Source organism: Haematobia irritans, chromosome 1, assembly GCF_050003625.1.
Source record: "Haematobia irritans isolate KBUSLIRL chromosome 1, ASM5000362v1, whole genome shotgun sequence".
In the NCBI taxonomy this organism is placed as follows: Eukaryota; Metazoa; Arthropoda; class Insecta; order Diptera; family Muscidae; genus Haematobia; species Haematobia irritans.
Window position 1 is genome coordinate 16,978,813 of NC_134397.1, and position 21,417 is coordinate 17,000,229.

The 21,417-nt window shown below is 33.4% G+C and overlaps 1 protein-coding gene across 2 annotated transcripts; it reads left to right on the forward strand.

Moving 5' to 3' along the window:
* Positions 1-640: 640 nt before the first annotated feature.
* LOC142220375 (uncharacterized) lies at positions 641-20,521 on the forward strand. 2 transcript variants are annotated; one of them, XM_075289469.1, is made up of 4 exons: positions 641-1,385; positions 4,041-5,845; positions 19,312-19,778; positions 19,848-20,521. In XM_075289469.1, the coding sequence occupies exons 1-4, from the start codon at positions 784-786 to the stop codon at positions 20,208-20,210; spliced, it is 3,237 nt and encodes a 1,078-aa protein (XP_075145584.1). In that variant the 5' UTR covers positions 641-783; the 3' UTR covers positions 20,211-20,521. The 2 variants fall into 2 exon arrangements, with proteins under 2 accessions (XP_075145584.1, XP_075145583.1); XM_075289468.1 differs by having other exon boundaries at positions 19,312-20,521.
* The last annotated feature ends 896 nt before the right edge of the window (positions 20,522-21,417 follow it).

Sequence of the window (21,417 nt, forward strand, 5' to 3'; positions counted from 1 at the left end):
TTCTACATTGTTTGTATTACAGAAAAAGGTGCTAAGAACTAAAAAACTTCGTGGAAGTGAGAAAGATGTGAGGGAAAATGAAATTAGCCAGAAAAAAATTTTTTGAGTAAGTCTTTATGAAATTGTTTTTACATCCTGGAAAAGAATAAACGTTTATCACAAAAAGTATATACTTTTCTTCCAAATACATCTCCTTTCAACGAAAAGCAAATGAGAAACGAACTTTGTTTGTCTAAAATTTCGTTTGGGAGGAAAGAATTATTTTTTTGCGTGTATACCAAAAAATTTGAAATATTCAATTTGTTTTAAATTTATAATAGAAAAGTATCGAAATAAATGGTCCTTATAATTGTCGGTAAGAATTACTTCAATTTTTCTTGCGAACTATAACACATTTCCTCATATTTCGAAGCGTACATCGATGCATTTCCAGATTTTCTCTATTTTAAGTTTCCCACTTGTTGAACAATTTTTCAATGTGACTGACAATCAAAGTGACAATATGGCGGTGGCCATTGTTGTTTCTGTAATACTGAAATTACCTTCCTTGATATGCCTTGCTTATGTGTCTTCCAATTTTACATGAGTTTCCTAATAATTCACAATAACGTCAAAATAAAATAGACATTTTAAAAACAATCATCTCAACAAATTTATTGTCAATTAAAAAAATTCAATAAATGGCTTAAAAAAAACATTTTACAAAATTCTCTGTTAAAATAAAAATAGAAATAAAAATATATAAAAATAAACGAAATACGTCAACCTAGTTTTACTTTTTTAATGGGTCTTACTGGAACTCCCCTAGTCCCTAAACGATCAAAAAGTTGTCCATCACATTTGAGCTGTGAAGAATTACAATGCAATAGAATGGAATATCAACTACCAAACTCTGTAAGTTTGGGACCACTTCCAGGCCACTGTCCTAATATGGTAAAGGGTTGTAGTGAAAATTTGTATTTTGATCCAAGGAATAGTGATTGTGTTCCAAATAAAGACCATTTATGGCCCAAAGGCAAAATATGGTGTGAATGTAGGCCTCCGTGTGATATAAGCGACGGTGGAAAATGTCAATGGAGATCTAGAGACGCATCAAATACCAAGATGACTACTAAATGGAAATCAAATTTGGAGGATAATAAGCCATATCGGCATGTTAATGGTTTGAAAATGGTTGCTGACATGGAATCCCAATATGATTTGGGAGATTGCGAAGATATCACAACGAAGGATAAAGAAGATTATGATAATATTAGTTATTGTAGTGCAAGTGAAGAGTTCGAGGATAGATATCAAGAATCAAAGGGCTCCCCACATAAAAGTAATTGTCCAAGAAAGTCCAAATATCATGGATCGAAATTTTTTCAAAGTCATATGGAAGACAGGTAAGGATTAAATTTTATCTCATCGGTCTTATACCGAACTTTGCAATTACTCCTAAAGAGAAAAGATCGCAACAGCATTAGTGTTGGTTAGGGTCATATATGGATGATTTAATTAGGAATCAATATCCACATATCATTAATGTAGTTTCTCGAAAGTGGTTACTGGTATCGCTTGTCCAAATTTCAAGAAGATTGATTGATAGCATTTTCGAGATGAGCTCTCAGGAAGCTCAATAAATCAAATCTGGATGTTGATTCGTATCAGGGTGCTACCCGACAGATAGATCAGAAATAGTGTGTGGCTGTTGCAGCAGATTCTAGTCCAACCACGGTCGCCACAGTTGGTAGAATTCTACTAAAAATGGCAAAATTTTATTGTTTGGTAAATTGGTAGAATTTTTGATGTTTTGGTAATTTTTGCAAAATATTCCTCTCCTACTAAGATGTACTCCACAATTTTTTTCTATAAAAAAATTGAAAATTTTTGAAATTGAAATTTTTGAAATTGAAAATAAAATTTAATAAAAAATAAAATTTTGACACAATTTTCTACAGAAATAAAATTTGGATAAAATTCTGTCCGAAAATTGAAAATTTTGACAAAATTTTCTATAGAAATATTTTTTTAATAATAAGTTTTTTGTTTGGTAGATTTTTTGGTAAAATGTTCTCCAAATTTTGGTAGATTATTTGTAGGTCGAGTGGCAACCGTGAGGTATATACGACCAATTTGCTATGGTGAGGATGATCCAGTGCGTTATCATAGTTAGGTTAGGTTAGGTATAGTGGCAGCCCGATATTTCAGGCTCACTTAGACTATTCAGTCCATTGTGATACCACAGTGGTGAACTTCTCTTATCACCGAGTGCTGCCCGATTCTATGTTAAGCTCAATGACAAGGGACCTCCTTTTTATAGTCGAGTCCGAACGGCGCTCCACATTGCAGTGAAGTTTTGAAACACTCCGACATGTCACCAGCATTACTGAGATGGGATAATCCACCGCTGAAAAACTTTTTGGTGTTTGGTCGAAGCTGGGTTCGAACCCACGACCTTGTGTATGCAAGGCGGGCATGCTAACCATTGCACCACGGTGGCTTTATCGTGATGAAATCGAATTTTTTCTTTGTCAAGTGGAGACGTTTTAGTTTGCATTTTATTTCGAACAGGTCCAATTATTCGGCTTAGTATAATAACTGAGATCATGCTATCCTTTCTATAAGTGGTCGATGTGGTTTACATCTAATGAATCGCAGTGGCCATAATTATTCGGTGGCCATAATTATTCCAGCCGAGGAGACGCTCTTCGACATCTTCAGAGCACGTTCGATGGGTGTAGTCCACAGTTCACGGTCTAAAATGTCGTTTGAGATTGTGCTCGACAGTTTCGATTCATTCGCAAAAATACCGTAAAATTTGGATTTATATATTTTCAAAATGATATTCAAAATGGTTACCATGGAGGATTCGTATATTCCGACCACCAATAGAGGGGCGCGCAATAACCGAGAGCGAAGAAATCGTTAGATCGGTCATAATATCTCTCATTAGTAAGAGAGAAATACACCACTTGTATTAACACAATGGACTGAATAGTCTGAGTCTAGAGTACCTACCATACAGGGTGACTGGTATGTAATGCAACAAAGTAAAGAGCTATATTAAAAAAAATTAAGCATAAACCAAAAAATATCTGGAATGAAATATCAAATTTTATATCAGTTTAACATTTTTGCAAGTGGCTTTGACCTGTTGGGGTAGGACTTCTCATTTTGCCGATCATTATGCGCCGTCCAGACTATAAGTTTATTCGGATGACAGCCAAATATATCCCAGATATTTGGCACACTATAAATTATGTTCGAATATATAATAGAAACGATAACACATTTATCGATATTTTACTTACCTCCGACAAAATTCATTACAAACACAGACATTCTGTCCAGGCATTATAGTCTGAACGACGCATTATCGTGCTGCAAAATCACATATTGTGGCTGTTTATTGTCTTCGATGTAAAGATCCGATGGCCGTTTCACCAAATGCTAAATTCCCCAGGCGTGAAAGTCCAACGGATTGAGATCGGCGTATCTTAGTGGCCATTGTGTGGCAGATGTGAAGCGAGGAACCTCCATTTTTGGTAGACGCGTGCTGCGTGTGATGGTAATGCGGTTGAAATATTTGTCTGTCCGGTGTTTCAATACTGTATTTAGGGCATTTTCCTGATCATGTTCGGCATTTATTTTGATGCCAAATTTGGCCTTCACTTTTCGGACTATTTCCGGTGTTGTTACCGTTTCTTCGCCCATCTTCTGTATTTCTGAATTTAATAGATTAAAATGCATTTGTAAGTTCGTAAACAATAAATTGTCATTGGAATAAATCTGTCAACTATCAGCGATTTAGAAATGATAGCCAAATGAAGTTCGTTGCAATACATATTGATCACATAGTATACTCAACCAAATCTACAAAATCGTTTTCAAATTTCATCGTTGTGGTTTTATTGTTAAAGGGTTTTCGTTTGGTTACATTAGGAAGACCGAACGTATTGATTGCTCCGTGATCCGTGAATCCGTGACTTTGGAATACTAATTTCATAAAACCTTACATTCCATAAATCTGAGTAAAAAAACCTTCTGTTTTCACTTAGGTATTCCAAAAAAGAAACAAAAAGCTTTCAGGATCATGTCACTATGAGATTAAGAAAACCGGATTGCCCTAGAGATGCATTTGCTTCGATTTCATATGAATCAATGCATAATTCAAGTTGGAATTGTAAGGAATCAAAATTAAATTATCAACAAAATGAAAGAGACAATCATATGCCAAGAACATTCCAATTATCTGCTAACCAACCACAAAGATTATGTCCATCCTGTGATTCAAAACTTCAAGGAGACGATGCAGAAGAGAGGTTAAGTAAATTCAACAAATGTAGTTCGAATATAATCAATGCAGATCGAATGAATCCAAGATCCAATAGTTATCCTTGCACTTGTATTATGATTCAAAATCCTGAATCTTTTCCTCAGATGATTGCTTATGATAAACAAAGTGAAATGCAACAAACTTTTGTGCAGGGATTATCATCAAGAAATTCATTAAATCAAAAGTATCCAAGTACCTATTCAAAATCCAGGACTTCTACAAAACCTCCAAAGGCATCACCTTTTGGGAATCTTGAAGAACTACAAACCCAAAAGAGACCAAGAAATCTCTCAGGAACTCAAAAAGAATATCATAACGAAATAGATAATGAAAGTCAAATTCTTTTAAGTTATAACGCCTCTAACAAAAGAAAATTTGCTAAGAGTCCTGAAAAAGATCAAAGCTCATTTATTCCGGTCAAAAGAAAATTATTTGAGAATCCAGGAATAACAAGAAATTCGCTGGAGGATCAAGGAAAATATACAAATCTTATAGCCAGAACTTCATATAAATCTCAATTGGACAGTAATTCTCTAAGGAGAGAACAAAAACAGCAACATGGAATATATAAAAGGCATACAATTAGCCAAACAGAAACAGAAAATCCCAATTATGGAAAGAAGAGAAACTACTCCCAAGCACATATAAACTGTGACATACCAAAATCCAAAACTCATATCCCTATAAGAAGAGTAAATATGTCTTCACAAACCGAGAATTTGAGAAATATCCAATCTCTACATAAAGATCAAAGTGAAGAAAGACATCCCTCTTACTATACGACTGTTGGAAATCCTACTTCCGATCCCTATAAATTTACCCCATATTCATATTTATCGCCAGATACATGCTTATGTCCAGGAGATATTATAAACAAATTTTCCAATTTTGTACAGAAATCATTGGATACATTTATGAAATGTTGCTCAAAACTATTTCATATTCATGATAATTATACCAAAGAATTGGATCTCGAGACAAGCAATCATCATCCCCGGATATTGAAAATCCAAGGGACCACGGAGAACTCTTCCAGTACAGATAATGAACCCCAGTCACAGTGTGCGATTTGTTGCATCTGTGGGGGAGATATAAGCAAGAGAAATATAGAGAAACTCTCACAAGTTACTTGCAATTCTCTCAGAGATTGTTATTCTAATGAGAAATTCATAAAATGTTGTCAATTTCTTGCATCTCCAACAAAACCCGAAGCTAAGGAAATTTCTTGTCAATCTTTGGACATGGGGTTTCTCAACACTGATCATTGGGATAATGATTCACTATCATCGTTCTATTTTAAAGATTGTGAAGATAATGTGGAAGAAATTTTATATCCATATAAGGCAAATGATCAAGAAACGAAAATTGGCAATATTTTTACAACATCTACGGAATTTGAGAACAAAGAATTTCAAGAAAATGAGCAAGATTTTTTTGTAGAATATTCAGTGAAAGATTTCCCTAGAAATTTTGATGAAGATAAGATAAAAGGGAAAGATAATGGTAACCTGGGAACATTGAGAAACGGTGAGTAGTTCTTATCATGTGTTCTCTCACAGAAGTATTGGGAACGCCAATTAAATATGTGGGAATTTTTCAAATGAATTTATTCTGAAGAAACATAATAGACTGAGTAGGCGAAAAATCTACTCCTCTTTTGACTCAATTTGCGAATAGACCGAATATTTGGCTTCCTCATAAGAACAGCCTAAGCCTCTTTCCATGGGTATCCGACTTTTCCGTCTATGTCGATCAATGACTGGCCATATGATTTGTTTTTGCTTGGAATTGCATACATAGGGTGATGGGTTACGGTTACGGTTGCCACAGTTGGTAGAATTCTACCAAAAATGGTAGAGTTTTTACTGTTTAGTAGATTGGTAGAATTATTGATGTTTTGGTAGATTTTACCAATTATTCCTCTCCAACTAAGAGGTACTTCGCAAATTTTCTATACGAGAATATTTTGAGAAAATTTTCTATAGAATTAAAATTTTGACAAAATTTTCTATAGAACTAAAATTTTGACAAAATTTTCTATAGAAATAAAATTTTGACAAAATTTTCTATAGAAATAAAATTTTGATAAAATTTTCTATAGAAATAAAATTTTGATAAAATTTTCTATAGAAATAAAATTTTGATACAATTTTCTATAGGAATAAAATTTAGATAAAATCTTCTGTAGAAATAAAGTTTTGACAAAACATTCTTTAGAAAAAATTGACATAATTTTCTATAGAAATAAAATTTTGATAAAATATTCAGTAGAAATAAAATTTTCATAAAATTTTCTATTGAAATAAAATTTTCTATGTTCTATAGAAATAACATTTTGACAAAATTTTCTGTAGAAATAAAATTTTCTATAGAAATAAAATTTTGACACAGTTTTCTATAGAAATAAAATTTTGAGAAAATGTTCAATATAAATAAAATTTTCTATAGTAATAAAAGTTTGACAAAATTTTCTATAGAAATAAAAGTTTGACACAATTTTCTAAGAAATAAAATTTTGACAAAAATTTTCTATTGAAATAAAATTTTGACAAAATTTTCTACAGAAATAAAATTTTGACAAAATATTCTATAGAGATAACATTTTCTGTAGAAATAATATGTTGACAAAAATTTCTATAGAAATAAAATTTTGAAAAAATTTTCCATAGAAATACAATTTTGTCAAAATTTTCTATACAAATGACATTTTGACAAAATTTTCAAATGAAATAATATTTTGACAAAACATTCTATAGAAATAAAATTTTGATAAAATTGTTTATACCCAGCAAAAACCCTCATTACCCGGTAATCCTGTAGGTAAGCCTGTTTAAAAAATGAATAAACACTTATTAATTGACATCGCTCCGGATTACATTTACATACGCATGTCCTAGGGGGAAAGTACTTCTCCCCAGGCATACTTTCGGCCACGAAATAAGTAGTGCTTTTAGAGCATATAATCACCTAATATGTAATCACTTATTCGTAGATACACCAAAGCGTGCAAAATAGCCACTTGTTGTCTCAGGCAACCAAATCTCGAAAATATTTGTTTCTATCGCCGATTACAATGGATCAAAATATGGCGAGTAATGCTGTAATAGGAGAACTACTTGAACAGAAACGAGTATTGTATAAATAAACAAAAAATCGAATAAATCATCTAAATAAGATTATACGCAAATTAATTTCACACTTAAAATAGAAATAAATGTAGGTTGTTTTAGGGAGTTGGATTAGTGAATTACGTTATAATATCGATGCCTACATTCCAAAGTGCGCAAAGTCTAAAAAGTGAATTTTATAGAAAACAAGAAACAAGTTTTGTTTTTTGAAATTTCTCAAAACCCGTATGAGATAGAAATTTCCTTATTTTCGGTCTCAAAATCATATTTTTTATGATAATAGAACATGGCTAAAAATGACTTAGACCACTTTAGGCCGAACAAAGCTTTTTGCCCTTTTTGGATTGGACATTTTTTAAAACTTTAGACACAGGCTAAGTACAATATTAACCATAACTTTTGATAGAAATGTCCAATAAATTCGAACTTTTGACAGGATAAAAAAACAGCGAACTCCATCAAAACATGCTAAGTCGACTTAGCGTATTCTGGAATGAGGGCATCGATATATCCAATAGCCAATTCACATTAGGTTCGAAATCTAAATCTGGATTTTAAGTCCCTTTTTTACAAGACAAATGACATTTGAAATCTAGTTTAAGTGCATTTTGGAAGTGTAATGTGAATGAGGTATAAGAAAGCATTTATTTAAAACATAATTGCTTAATGAGTAGTCTCCTGACTCGCGAAATAAAACATATTTTAATTTCAATGGGATCCAAGAACATTAATAAACGCAAAAAAAATCTTTTTGATTTTTTAAGTAAATGCTCAATTATGTGAATAATTATTATACCTAATGGTACCAATATTTATTCTATTTTATTAAGTCATTAACGGCCAACTGCCTAAAAGTTTGAGAATAGCAATTCAAAAATTACCGAGAAGTATTTATTTTTGTCATTACAAGTTAGTCATTATAACTCACCGCAATGTAATGCAACGTGTAATGACAGCTTTACTCCTGGTAATGCCAATTGTAATGAGATGTGGTTACCTAGTTTTTGCTGGGTAGAAATAAAATTTTGACAAAATTGTCTATAGAAATAAAATTTTGACAAAATTTTTTATGGAAATAAAATTTTGACAAAATTTTCTATAGAAATAAAATTTTGGCAAAATTTTCCATAGAAATAAAATTTTGTCAAAATTTTCAATACAAATGAAATTTTGACAAAATTGTCTATAGAAATAAAATTTTGACAAAATTTTTTATGGAAATAAAATTTTGACAAAATTTTCTATAGAAATAAAATTTTGGCAAAATTTTCCATAGAAATAAAATTTTGTCAAAATTTTCAATACAAATGAAATTTTGACAAAATTTTCAAATGAAATAATATTTTGACAAAACATTCTAAGAAATGCAAAAAAAATTTAAAAATTTTATTTCTTAGAAATAAAATTTTGACAAAGTTTTCTGTAGAAAAAATATTTTGACAAAATTTTCTATAGAAAAAATATTGTGAAAAATTTTTCTATAGAAATAAAATTTTGATAAAATTTTCCATAAAAATAAAATTTTGATAAAACTTTCTGTAGTAATAAAATTGTGACAAAACATTCTATAGAAAATATGGACAAAATTGTCTATAGAAAAAAAGATTAACAAAATTTTCTATAGAAATAAAATTTGGACAACTTTTTTTTATAGAATTAAAATTTTCTAAAGAAATAACATTTTGATAAAATTTTCTATAGAAATAAAAATTTGATAAAAATTTCCATAGAAATAAAGTATTGACAAAATTTTCTATAAAAATAAAACTTTGACAAAGTTTTCTATAGAAATAAAATATTGACAAAATTTTCTATAGAAATAAAATTTGGACAAAATTTTCAAAAGAAATAATATTTTGACAAAATATTCTATAGAAAAAAAATTGACAAAATTTTCTGTAGAAAAAAAGATTAACAAAATTTTCTATAGAAATAAATTTGTGACAAAACTTTCTATAGAAATAAAATTTGGACAACTTTTTTATAGAATTAAAATTTTAACAAAATTTTCAAAAGAAATAACATTTTGATAACATTTTCTATAGAAATAAAAATTTGATAAAAATTTCCATAGAAATAAAGTATTGACAAAATTTTCTATAGAAATAAAATTTTGACAAAGTTTTCTATAGAAATAAAATATTGACAAAAGAAAAAAAGATTAACAAAATTTTTTTAAAGTGGCAGCCCGATTAAATTTCAGGCTCACTTAGACAATTCAGTCCATTGTGATAAAAATTTTCTATAGAAATAAATTTTTTACGAATTGTTTTTTAATAGAAATAAAATTTTGCAAAATGTTTAATAGAAATAAAATTTTTACAAAATTTTCCCTAGAAAGGAAATTTTGACAAAATTTTCTATAGAAATAAAAAATTGATAAAATTTTCCATAGAAATAAAATATTGACAAAATTTTCTATAGAAATGAAATTTTTACGAAGTTTTCTATAGAAATAAAATTTTGACAAAATTTATTCATTGAAATAAAATTATTAAAAAATTTTCAAAAAAAATATATTTTGACAAATTTTTCTATAGAAATAAAATTTTGACAAAATTGTCAATAGAAATAAAATTATGCAAAAAAAAAAATTATATAGATATAAAATATTGCAAAATAATTTATGTTTTGTTTGGTAGGTGTTTTGTAAAATTTTCTCGAAATTTTGGTTGTTACACAAAGGAACAAAATTGAACTTTTTAAACCCTCCGTCATAGGATGGGGGTATATTAATTTTGTCATTCCGTTTGTAACACATCGAAATATTGCTCTAAGACCCCATAAAGTATATATATTCTGGGTCGTGGTGAAATTCTGAGTCGATCTAAGCATGTCCGTCCGCCCGTCCGTCCGTCTGTTGAAATCACGCTAACTTCCGAACGAAACAAGCTATCGACTTGAAACTTGGCACAAGTAGTTGTTATCGATGTAGGTCGAATGGTATTGCAAATGGGCCATATCGGTCCACTTTTACGTATAGCCCCCATATAAAGGGACCCTCAGATTTGGCTTGCGGAGCCTCTAACAGAAGCATATTTCATCCGATCCGGCTGAAATTTGGTACATGGTGTTGGTATATGGTCTCTAACAACCATGCAAAAATTGGTCCACATCGGTTTATAATTATATATAGCCCCCATATAAACCGATCCCCAGATTTTGCTTGCGGAGCCTAAAAGAGAAGAAAATTTCATCCGATCCCGCTGAAATTTGGTACATGATGTTGGCATATGGTCTCTAACAACCATGTAAAAATTAGTCCATATCGGTCCTTAATTATATATAGCCCCAATTTTAACCGATCACCAGATATGGCTTGTGGAGCCTCTAAGAGAAGCATCTGTCATCCGATTCGGCTGAAAGTTGGTACATGGTGTTGGTATATGGTCTCTAACAATCATGCAAAAATTGGTCCACATCGGTCCATAATTATATATAGCCCCCATATAAACCGATCCCCAGATTTGGTTTGCGGAGCCTCAAAGAGAAGCAAATTTCATCCGATACGGCTGAAATTCGGTACATTATGTTGGTATATAGTCTCTAACAACCACGCAAAAATTGGTCCACATCGGTCCATAATTATATATGGACCCCATATAAACCAATCTCCAGATTTGGCTTGCGAAGCCTCAAAGAGAAGCAAATTGCATCCGATCCGGCTGAAATTTGGTACATGGTGTTGGTATATGGTCTCCAACAACCGTGCAAAAATTGGTCCACATCGGTCCATAATTATATATAGCCCCCATATAAACCGATCCCCAGATTTGGGTTCCGGAGCCTCAAAGAGAAGCAAATTTCATCCGATGCGCCTGAAATTTGGTACATGATATTGGTATATGGTATCTAACAACCATGCAAAAATTGGTCCACATCGGTTCATAATTATATATAGCCCCCATATAAACCGATCCCCAGATTTGGCTTACGAAGTCTCCAAAAGAAGCAAATTTCATCCAATCCGGTTGTAATTTGGAACATGGTGTTAGTATATGATCTTTAACAAGCGTGCCAGAATTGGTCCATAGCGGTCCATAATTATATATAGCCCCCATATAAAACGTTCTCCAGATTTGACCTCCGGAGCCTCTTGGAGGAGCAAAATTCATCCGATCCGGTTCAAATTAGGAACGTGGTGTTAGTATATGGTCGCTAACAACCATACCAAAATTGGTCCAATCACACAAAAATTGGTCCATATGGGTTCATAATCATGGTTGCCACTAGAGCCAAAAATAGTCTACCAAAATTTTATTTCTATAGAAAATTTTGTCAAAATTTTATTTCTATAGAAATTTTGTCAAAATTTTATTTGTAGAGAAAATTTTGTTAAAATTTTATTCGGTTCATAATAAAATTTTCATCATTGTCAAAATTTTATTTCTATAGAAAATTTTGTTCAAATTTCATTCGGTTCATAATCATGGTTGCCACTCGAGCCAAAAATAATCTAACAAGATTTTATTTCTGTAGAAAATTTTGTCAAAAATTTATTTCTATAGAAAATTTTGTGAAAATTTTATTTCTATAGAAAATTTTGTTAAAATTTTATTTCTGTAGAAAATTTTGTCAATATTTTATGTCTACTTTGTCAAACTGAATTATATACGTATTGGATCGATCTTGTTTGATTTAATATATACTACGTATGGACTTACATACAATTATAAGATGGTGTTAGGAGGTTTTAAGATACCTTGCCATCGGCAAGCGTTACCGCAACTTAAGTAATTCGATTGTGGATGGCAGTGTTTAGAAGAAGTTTCAACGCAATTCATGATGGAGGGTACATAAGCTTCGGCCTGGCCGAACTTACGGCCGTATATACTTGTTTAGTGTTGATTTGAAATTTATAGCAAATTTTTACTGATTTTTTTTAATTTAATATGGTGAACCGTTTTCGAGTTATTCCCATATATGTAGCGGAAGTACCTTAATTTTGAACATGACGGTATATCTCGAAAATTCGAGAAAAACCAAGTGCAGATTTGGATTTAGCGTCCCTAATAACCTCAAAAACAATATTCAGTTCTTAATCAATAGAACCATTGTTCCCTTGTGTTATTTTTGGCTCAAATGACAACCGTGTCATGGGTTCAAATACTGTTTCGATCGAACACCAAAGGCATTTTCTCCCAGTAATGCTCGTAATATTTCGGAGTGTTTCAACAAACGCCATTTGGACTGGGCTATAAAATAGCATTGATTCCGGAGAGAAGTTCACCATCACAAAATTATAAAAAATTCCCACCAGCTAAATGATTGGCAATACCTTAGATTTTAATGCCTTTAATAGTTCTATGACAGCTATTACTTACATTCCTTTGACATTTCCATATTTTTGTTTAGTTCTTTAAATATTTTCCCGCCTTTAATTTTCCAAAAATTTCAAATGCAATTAAATTTTCCGCTTAATTCTAAATCTAAGGTTAGCCCATATCTCACTTTCATTCATCTAGATAGTTTTGCAAGCAAATGTATTCAGGTTATTGTGGGCCTAAGCCAATCGGCAATAATTCTGAATGTGATGAACTTAATAACTGCAATGATATGGTGAATTGTCAGCCATCGGCAATATGTGAAACGTGTAGAGGTCATCAGAGTATATGCAACGCGCGACAACAATCATCTTTTATAAAATTTTCTAAGATGCCTTTACCACTATCTGCTATACCGAGTAATTCGAACAATGTGAAAACTAATACCGGGAAGAAATATTCAAAGTCGTCCCCCAAGAAAAATAATAAAAAGAATCAAGAAGCAGAGAATAAAGAAGCCATAGCGAAGAATTCACAAGAGAAAGCCAAATCTTCAAAAGAAGATCTGAATAATGGAGCAAATAATAATTTGGAAAATTTGGTTAAAAAAGAGTCTGGAACCCTAGGGAAGTCATTAGAAGATAGGTCTGAATTCTATAATTTGGAGGATAATAATAATCTCTTTACGAATCAAGGAAGAAATTGTAAGATCTCCGAAACTTCTCGAGAAGATATCTTCGATGTCATCACAGATGATAATGTGACTCTTAGATGTCATTACAAAAATGTCGATGGTAAAAATGTAGAAACCACACATAGCCATATTCCCAAACAATCCTATGGAGATATAAAGCCAACTTCCGGAGCATGTATGGACAGTTCATGGAATACTTCGGAAACTGATGTTCACTGTACTACTGCCACATTTAAGACAACATTTAGGAAATGTGAAACGATCCAACGTGAAAATGGCCAAACAAATATGAGAAGTAAACTACCCAGGCCAATTACAACACAACATCCCTCCCAATCCAATAGAACCTACTCCCAGTTGAAAACGAAACCCTATTTGGATATTATCGATGAAGAATGTGAAGTAGAAGATTTTCCATGTGCAAATCCCTTAACATCACAATCTTCCTATACAATACCTTCATGTCGAGTGAAACCCAGTGGTAGCAATCAATTTGATGATGAACACTATAGGAAACCCTTTGAAGAATCATGTATTGAGTTTTTTAATATTATTTCAGATAATATTTTGGAATCTCTACAAAATTCTATTAAAGAAATTTCCTTTGGATGTTCTCATCAAATATTGAAGAGAATCAATGAATTGCAAATGAAATTGGAGAATCATGAAAATATGATGTCACAACTTTACTGTGGTCTAATGCAAAGTGAGTAGATTATGGCATTAAGCGTAGTAATAACATTTCTCTATAGTGCCACGTCAATGTAATAGGTAGCATGCCTCCTTACAACAAGAAATTCATGCGTTCACACAAAAAAATTTTTTCTGATTCAATCACGAAATTAATTGATCCAATTAATTTTTTAATTGAAATGTCTTCAATCACAGAAATGATAGTATCAATTAAAAAATTAATTGACAGTCAATTAAAAAATTAATTGATCCAATTAAATATTTAATTGATACTATTAATTTGTGTGATTGATTTTTATTTCAATTAAAAAATTTGTTGAATCAATTAAATTTTTAATTGAATATTTTCTAAAACTCAATTAAGATTTTAATTGGAAAAATTTTCGTGAAATTTTTTTCTGTGTTTCTACATAGATTCGGCCGAACACCGAAAGTGTTTTAGTTTTTCATCTACTCTCAGTAGTTCTGGAGGATTCAAGCCATTCCGAAGTGCTTTCACACGTAGTATGAGATGCCATTCGGACTCTAGGTTAGGTTAGGTTAGGTTATGTGGCAGCCCGATGTATCAGGCTCACTTAGACTATTCAGTCCATTGTGATACCACAGTGGTGAACTTCTCTCTAATCACTGAGTGCTGCCCGATTCCATGTTAAGCTCAATGACATGGGACCTCCTTTTTATAGCCGAGTCCGAACGGCGTTCCACATTCCAGTGAAACCACTTAGAGAAGCTTTGAAACCCTCAGAAATGTCACCAGCATTACTGAGGTGGGATAATCCACCGCTGAAAAACTTTTTGGTGTTCGGTCGTAGCAGGAATCGAACCCACGACCTTGTGTATGCAAGGCGGGCATGCTAACCATTGCACCACGGTGGCTCCCTCGGACTCTAGAGAGAGGAGAATTGTGAACCAAGAATGTAAGCTCAACGTGTAATGATTCAGCGGTGCTTAACCTCTTTTCCTTTTCTGGAAAATATCAATTTCTGGAGCTTCCTGCGGGACCATATAATGGTGCTGAGGTTTTCAAGGTCAAGTTCAAAGATGGGCTATATCGGTCCATGTTTTGATATACCCCCACATAAACGGACCCTCGATTACGGGGTTTGAACTTCTAGACACCGCAATTTTTATCCGATTTGCCTGAAAGTGGAAATTTGGAAGTATTTTAGGTCCATAATTGTGCGGAATATGGTGCGAATCGGTCCATGCTTCGGTATAGCCCCCATATGGCCGGATCTTCCAATTTGACTTCATGGGCTTTAAGGCACTGCAAGTTTTATCGGAGGTATTGTGGTTATACACGGTATAAAGAGAATATGGTGTGAATCGGTCCATTTCCGATTTCCTGATTCTCGGGCTTCTAAAGGGTGATACGGTCAAAATTTGGTCAATATAAAGTTGACGTATTTCTTTCAATTTTGCATTTAAAAAACCTGAACACCCCTCATTTTGAAGGTGTGTATGTGTAGAATGTTGCTCCTATTTTGATTTTGGAATTCACTCTTTAGTTGTCAAAATGCCGTCCAAGCAAGAAGAACAGCGTATCAAAATTTTGCTCGCGCATCGCGAAAATCCGAGCTACTCGCACGCAAAGCTGACAAAATCGCTAAAAGTTGCCAAACCAACCGTTACAAATGTAATTAAAGTATTTGGGGAACGTTTGTCGACAGCCAGGAAGTCTGGATCGGGGGGAAATCGAAAACCGGAAGCCGCTGAGACGACAAAGAGAGTTGCCGGTAGTTTCAAGCGAAACCGTAACCTCTCTCTGCGAGATGCCGCAAATCGTGCATCGAGCCAAAAAACGAGCCGGACTATCGACTTACAAGAAGGTAGTGACTAGAGGTGTGCACGTGAGTAGTATTTTACTCACGCTCACGCACACTCACGATGGAAAAATGTTACTCACGCACACTCACGCACGATATTGTTTGGTAGGATTCACGCTCACGCACACTCACGAAAAGAAAATGTGTACTCACGCACACTCACGCACGAAAATGTCGTGACTCACGAAAATACCGTGACTCACGAAAAATATCGTGACTCACGAAAAATGTCGTGACTCACGAACAATTTTTTGAGTAATTTACCTTAGCGACGTGTCTGAAAACATGAGCATTATTAAAATCGAGAGCGTTATTACACTCTTAACATCCCAGCTGTCACTAAAATTGTAAATGAATAAAAGTCTTAAGCGTTTTATGTCGGTGAGCGGGATTATTTTCGTGAGCGTAAATCTTTACTCACGCACACTCACGAAGATAATATTTTCGTGACTCACACTCACGCACGACATTTTGGTATGTTAATCACGCTCACGCACACTCACGCCGTTGCCATGAGCGTGACTCACGACTAACGCGTGAGTCACGAAAATTTTCGTGAGTCACGACAATTTCGTGTCACGTGCACACCTCTCTTTCACGTAAAACCAAGATATTTACGTGAAAGAGTGTTTGAATAAACGTCTGCTGCCTTTCCTGAAGAAACACGGTTGTTCCGTACTGTTTTGGCCGGATTTGGCATCTTGCCAAGGCCATGGAGTGGTACGCCGCCAACAACGTGCAGGTGGTTCGCAAGGACAAGAACCCTCCCAACACGCCAGAGCTCCGCCCAATTGAGAAATACTGGACTATTGTGAAGCGGAACCTAATGAAGACCAAATCTGATGGCAGGTGTCAAGCGTGAGGCCCGGCAATTCGGATTTGGAAAAGCGAAAGCCTAACTGAATATTTTTCCTGAATTTTATACTAATTGAACTTGAAAAAGAAATTTAATTTGATTTTTTAAATAAACGATTTCACCGATTTACACGCGCTTTCCCTTGATCAAATTTTGACCGTATCACCCTTTACATATCGCAATATTTATCGAAAATTAGAAGTCTAGAAGTATTTTGGGTACACACATAAGAGTGCCGAATATGGTGTGAATCGGTCCATTTCTAGGTTTAGCCTCAATATAGACCTATCTCCCGATTTGAATTCTCGGGCTATTAGACATCCCAATTTTTATCCGATTTGCCCGAAATCTAGAGGTATTCTAGGTCCATAAATAGGTGTGGCGAATAGAGTGAGAAACGGTCTCTATTTCGTTATATCCCCCATATTACCCGATCTGCCGATTTGGGGTATTGAGCATCTAGGCACTGCAATTGTTAAACGATTTGCTTGAAGTTGGAAATCTAGAGGTATTTTGGGACCACACATAAGTGTGCTGAAGATGGAGTGTATCGGTCCATGTTTCGCTATAGCCCCCTATAGACCGATCTCCCGAATTGGAGTCTTGACTATCTAGACGCTGTAGATTTTGTCCGATTTACCTGAAATTGGAAATCTACAGGTATTTTGGGTCCAAAATATTTTGTATCGTCTCGAAAATAGTTTGTATCGTCCATGCTTCGGTGCAACCTAAATGGGGCTCGATCTCCCGATTTGGGAGATGAAATTCAAGATCTAGAGCTATTCTAGATCAATTAATTGGCATATACAAAATATATGGTGAGGAACGGTCTATATAGCCCTATCTCCCGATTTGGCATCTTGAACATCCAGACATCGAAATTTTTATATGATTTGCCTGAAATTGGAAATCTATAGGTATTTAGGGTACACACATAAGAGTACCGAATATGGAGTGAATTGGTCCATTTTTTGACCATTTTACGATTTGGACGATTTTACTTCTTGCGGAACAAGTCCCAATATTTCGTGCAGGGATGTTTCAAGCTATAAGCACTCTGCTATTATGGATAAGTGGATGGAAGCCTCCGTGGTGCAAGGGTTAGTATACCCTTCTAGCCTGGCAGTTTTTATTCGATTTGTCTGAAATTCAGGCGGCGAGTATGATTCATGGTGGTGGGTATTCATGGATTCTGCCCGGCCGAACTTAAGGCGGTATATACTTGTTATAAGTTTCTCTTCGCCAAGAGGTCTAATATAAATTGGCTTCATGAAGGCGAGGACCCCTTCAATCGGTTGACATTTTTGTCAATCGAGTTTATTTTTAAGATGGAAAATAAAACAAAGTCGCTTGGGTCCAAATTAGAAAATTACCTTGAAACACTTCGTAGCCTAATTAGACAATTTTACCATGGGACGAGCAAGTTGGTGCACTATGATAGTAAAATGAGTAAATGGGGAATAAGTTCCAATAAGTTCGTGCAGGGGAAGTTCAAGCGATAAGAGCTCTGCTGTATAGAAGCCACATCGGTGCAATGATTAGCATGCCTTCCTTGTATATAAAGCGGAATGGGCTCAAATCCAATTTCAACCCGACACCAACATACTTTTAAGTGGTGGTTTATGCCCGCTAAGTAATGTCCCGTGACATTTGTGAGTGCTTCAAAGCTACTCCAAGTAGTTTTACGGCAAGGTTAGGTTAGGTGGCAGCCCGATGTATCAGGCTCACTTCGACTATTCAGTCCATTGTGATACCACATTGGTGAGCTTCTCTCTTTATCACTGAGTGCTGCCCGATTACATGTTAAGCTCAATGACAAGGGACCTCCTTTTTATAGTCGAGTCGAAACGGCGTTCCTCATTCCAGTGAAACCACTTAGAGAAGCTTTGAAACCCTCAGAAATGTCACCAGCATTACTGAGGTGGGATACTCCACCGCTGAAAAACTTTTTGGTGTTCGGTCGTAGCAGGAATCGAACCCACGACCTTGTGTATTAGAAGTTCGTTATTTCGGGCTCACCTATATTCTTACTATGGACTAAATAGTTTTAGTGAGTCGAAACGGCGTTCCACATGGCAGTGAAACCATTTAGGGAAGCTTTGTGATACTTAGCATAGCAGAGAACTATGATTCGAACTATAGATTCGAAGCCTTTAGTAGGGGAACTGCAGGCCCGAAAGTCTTAGAAGAGAAACTACAGACTCGAAAGTTGCAGTAGAAAAACTATAGGCCCAGAAGTCTCGGAAGGGGAACTGCAGACTCGAATATGCTCTGAAGAATGGGAACTGCAGACTCGAAGGTTTCAGTAGGGAAATTGTAGGCTCGCTTCAATAATTACCTATAAGCTTATAGATCGCAGAAAGTGAACTAAAGTTTTCATACCAGGTGCCAATTTTCTTACCGCCGTCTAATTGAGTTTGTAGCCATATTGTGTTGACATCCTTATTCGTATGAAAATAAAATTTGTTGCTTTTCTTAAAATCCAAATTAATCATCTATGATGTACATTAAAATCTTTATCTCTATTTTCAGAAATGACTGAACAAACTGAATATAATATGGGACAATTTCGCATATTGCTAGATCATCTCCAAAAGAATGAAATGAAAAAAGGAAATCAACAAAATCAAAGAAGTAACTCCATCAATTGCCACAATAAGGAGTGTCAATGTGAGATATATCCCACTGAACGCAATAGTTCAAAAACTCGCAAATGTATGATTTTTGATGTTGAGGAATTTGAAAGAATTGTAAATAATGATCAACATTATTCGAACTGCTGCACGAAGCGCTCTATACGATGTTGTGGGAATATACAACATGGAGAAAAATTTCATTTGCACAATCCTAATTGTAAATGTAAGGGTTTGTCACGAAATTGTGGAGGTGAACAAATTGTTAACGATGCCTTTGAGAAAAATATCGATAACAAAGGGGAGGAGTATTTAACTTTTGTGGATAATCATAATGGGACTGGGAATTCTGTGACACCTAACAAAGTAAAGAACAATTGCAACAATGCTTCAACAGCAATTGTCAATAAATTATCTTCTGATCTTAATACACAGAGTTCCATATCACTCAACATGGATAATCAAAATGGGGGTATAAATTCTGTGACATTTATCCAACAAAAGGACAATTACAACAATGCTTCAATTCCAATTGCCGATACTTTGTCTTTTGATCTTCACACCCAAAATTCTTTAGCACTGAATGACTCTATACCAAAACATCGTTCTGCTGATAATATGCTCCAGTTTTTGAATCGATTCTCTAATACTATGCAAAATGATTTAAATGATGATCATGAAACCAGTGGTTATGCTACAGAGCCAGAAGATAATTTTGGTGAGATGGTATTCACTAAGGGGCCTCGATGTAAAAACTTAATATTTAAGAAATCAAAAGTAAATGGGGAAATTATCTAAAGATTCTGAAAAGCAATAAAAGAAGCTGTCCGGAGTAATGGAAAAAATAAAGACGCCTGAAATTATGCTTCAAAATAAGAGAGTTACTAACATGGACTAGTGGAGAAATTCAAAACACCTAAAACTATGCTTTAAAATTAATTGATATTGTAAACATTTTCAGGGGTCGGAATTACAATTTTCGATAGAAATAAAATTTTTGAACAAATTTTCTGTAAAAAATACAATATCAGAAAATTTTCTATACAAATTTTCTATAAAAATTTGAACAAATTTTCCATTAAAATAAAATTTTCAGAAAATATTCTATAGATATAGAATTTTGACAAAATTTTATATAGAAATAACATTTTAACAAAAATTTCTATAGAAATAACATTTTTATATAATTTGCTATAGAAATAGAATTTTGACAAAATTTCCCATAGAAATAAATTTACGGAAAATTTTCTATAGAAATAGAATTTTGACAAAATTTCCCATAGAAATAAAATATTGACAAAATTTTTTTTTATAGAAATAAGATTTTGACAAAATTTTCTATTGAAGTAAAATTAATTTTAATAAAATTTTCTATAGAAATAAAATTAATTTTGATAAAATTTTCTATAGAAATAAAATTTTCAGAAAATTTTCTATAGTAATAAAATTTTTCTATAGAAATAAAATTTTCAGAAAATTTTCAATCGAAATACAATTTTCAGCAAATTTTCTGTATAAATATAATTTAAAAAAAAAATTCTATAGAAAAAAACAAGTAAGGAAAGACTAAAGTCGGGCGGGGCCGACTATATTATACCCTGCACCACTTTGTAGATCTAAATTTTCGATACCATATCACATCCGTCAAATGTGTTAGGGGCTATATATAAAGATTTGTCCCAAATATATACATTTAAATATCACTCGATCTGGACAGAATTTGATAGACTTCTACAAAATCTATAGTTTCAAAATTTAATTCGGCTAATGCACTAGGATGGAACACAATGTTAGTAAAAAATATGGGAAACATTTAAATCTGAGGCAATTTTAAGGAAACTTCACAAAAGTTTATTTATGATTTATCGCTCGATAAATATGTATTAGAAGTTTAGAAAAATTAGAGTGATTTTTATAACTTTTCGATTAAGCAGTGGCGATTTTACAAGGAAAATGTTGGTATTTTGACCATTTTTGTCGAAATCAGAAAAACATATATATGGGA

Excerpts from the sequence above, each read along its gene's own strand:
- LOC142220375 (XM_075289468.1), top strand. The coding sequence starts at position 784 with ATGGGTCTTACTGGAACTCCCCTAGTCCCTAAACGATCAAAAAGTTGT. Across the intron at positions 1,386-4,040 it reads CAAAGTCATATGGAAGACAG|GTATTCCAAAAAAGAAACAA; the intron begins GTAAGGATTAAA and ends GTTTTCACTTAG. Across the intron at positions 5,846-19,311 it reads CCTGGGAACATTGAGAAACG|AAATGACTGAACAAACTGAA; the intron begins GTGAGTAGTTCT and ends CTCTATTTTCAG.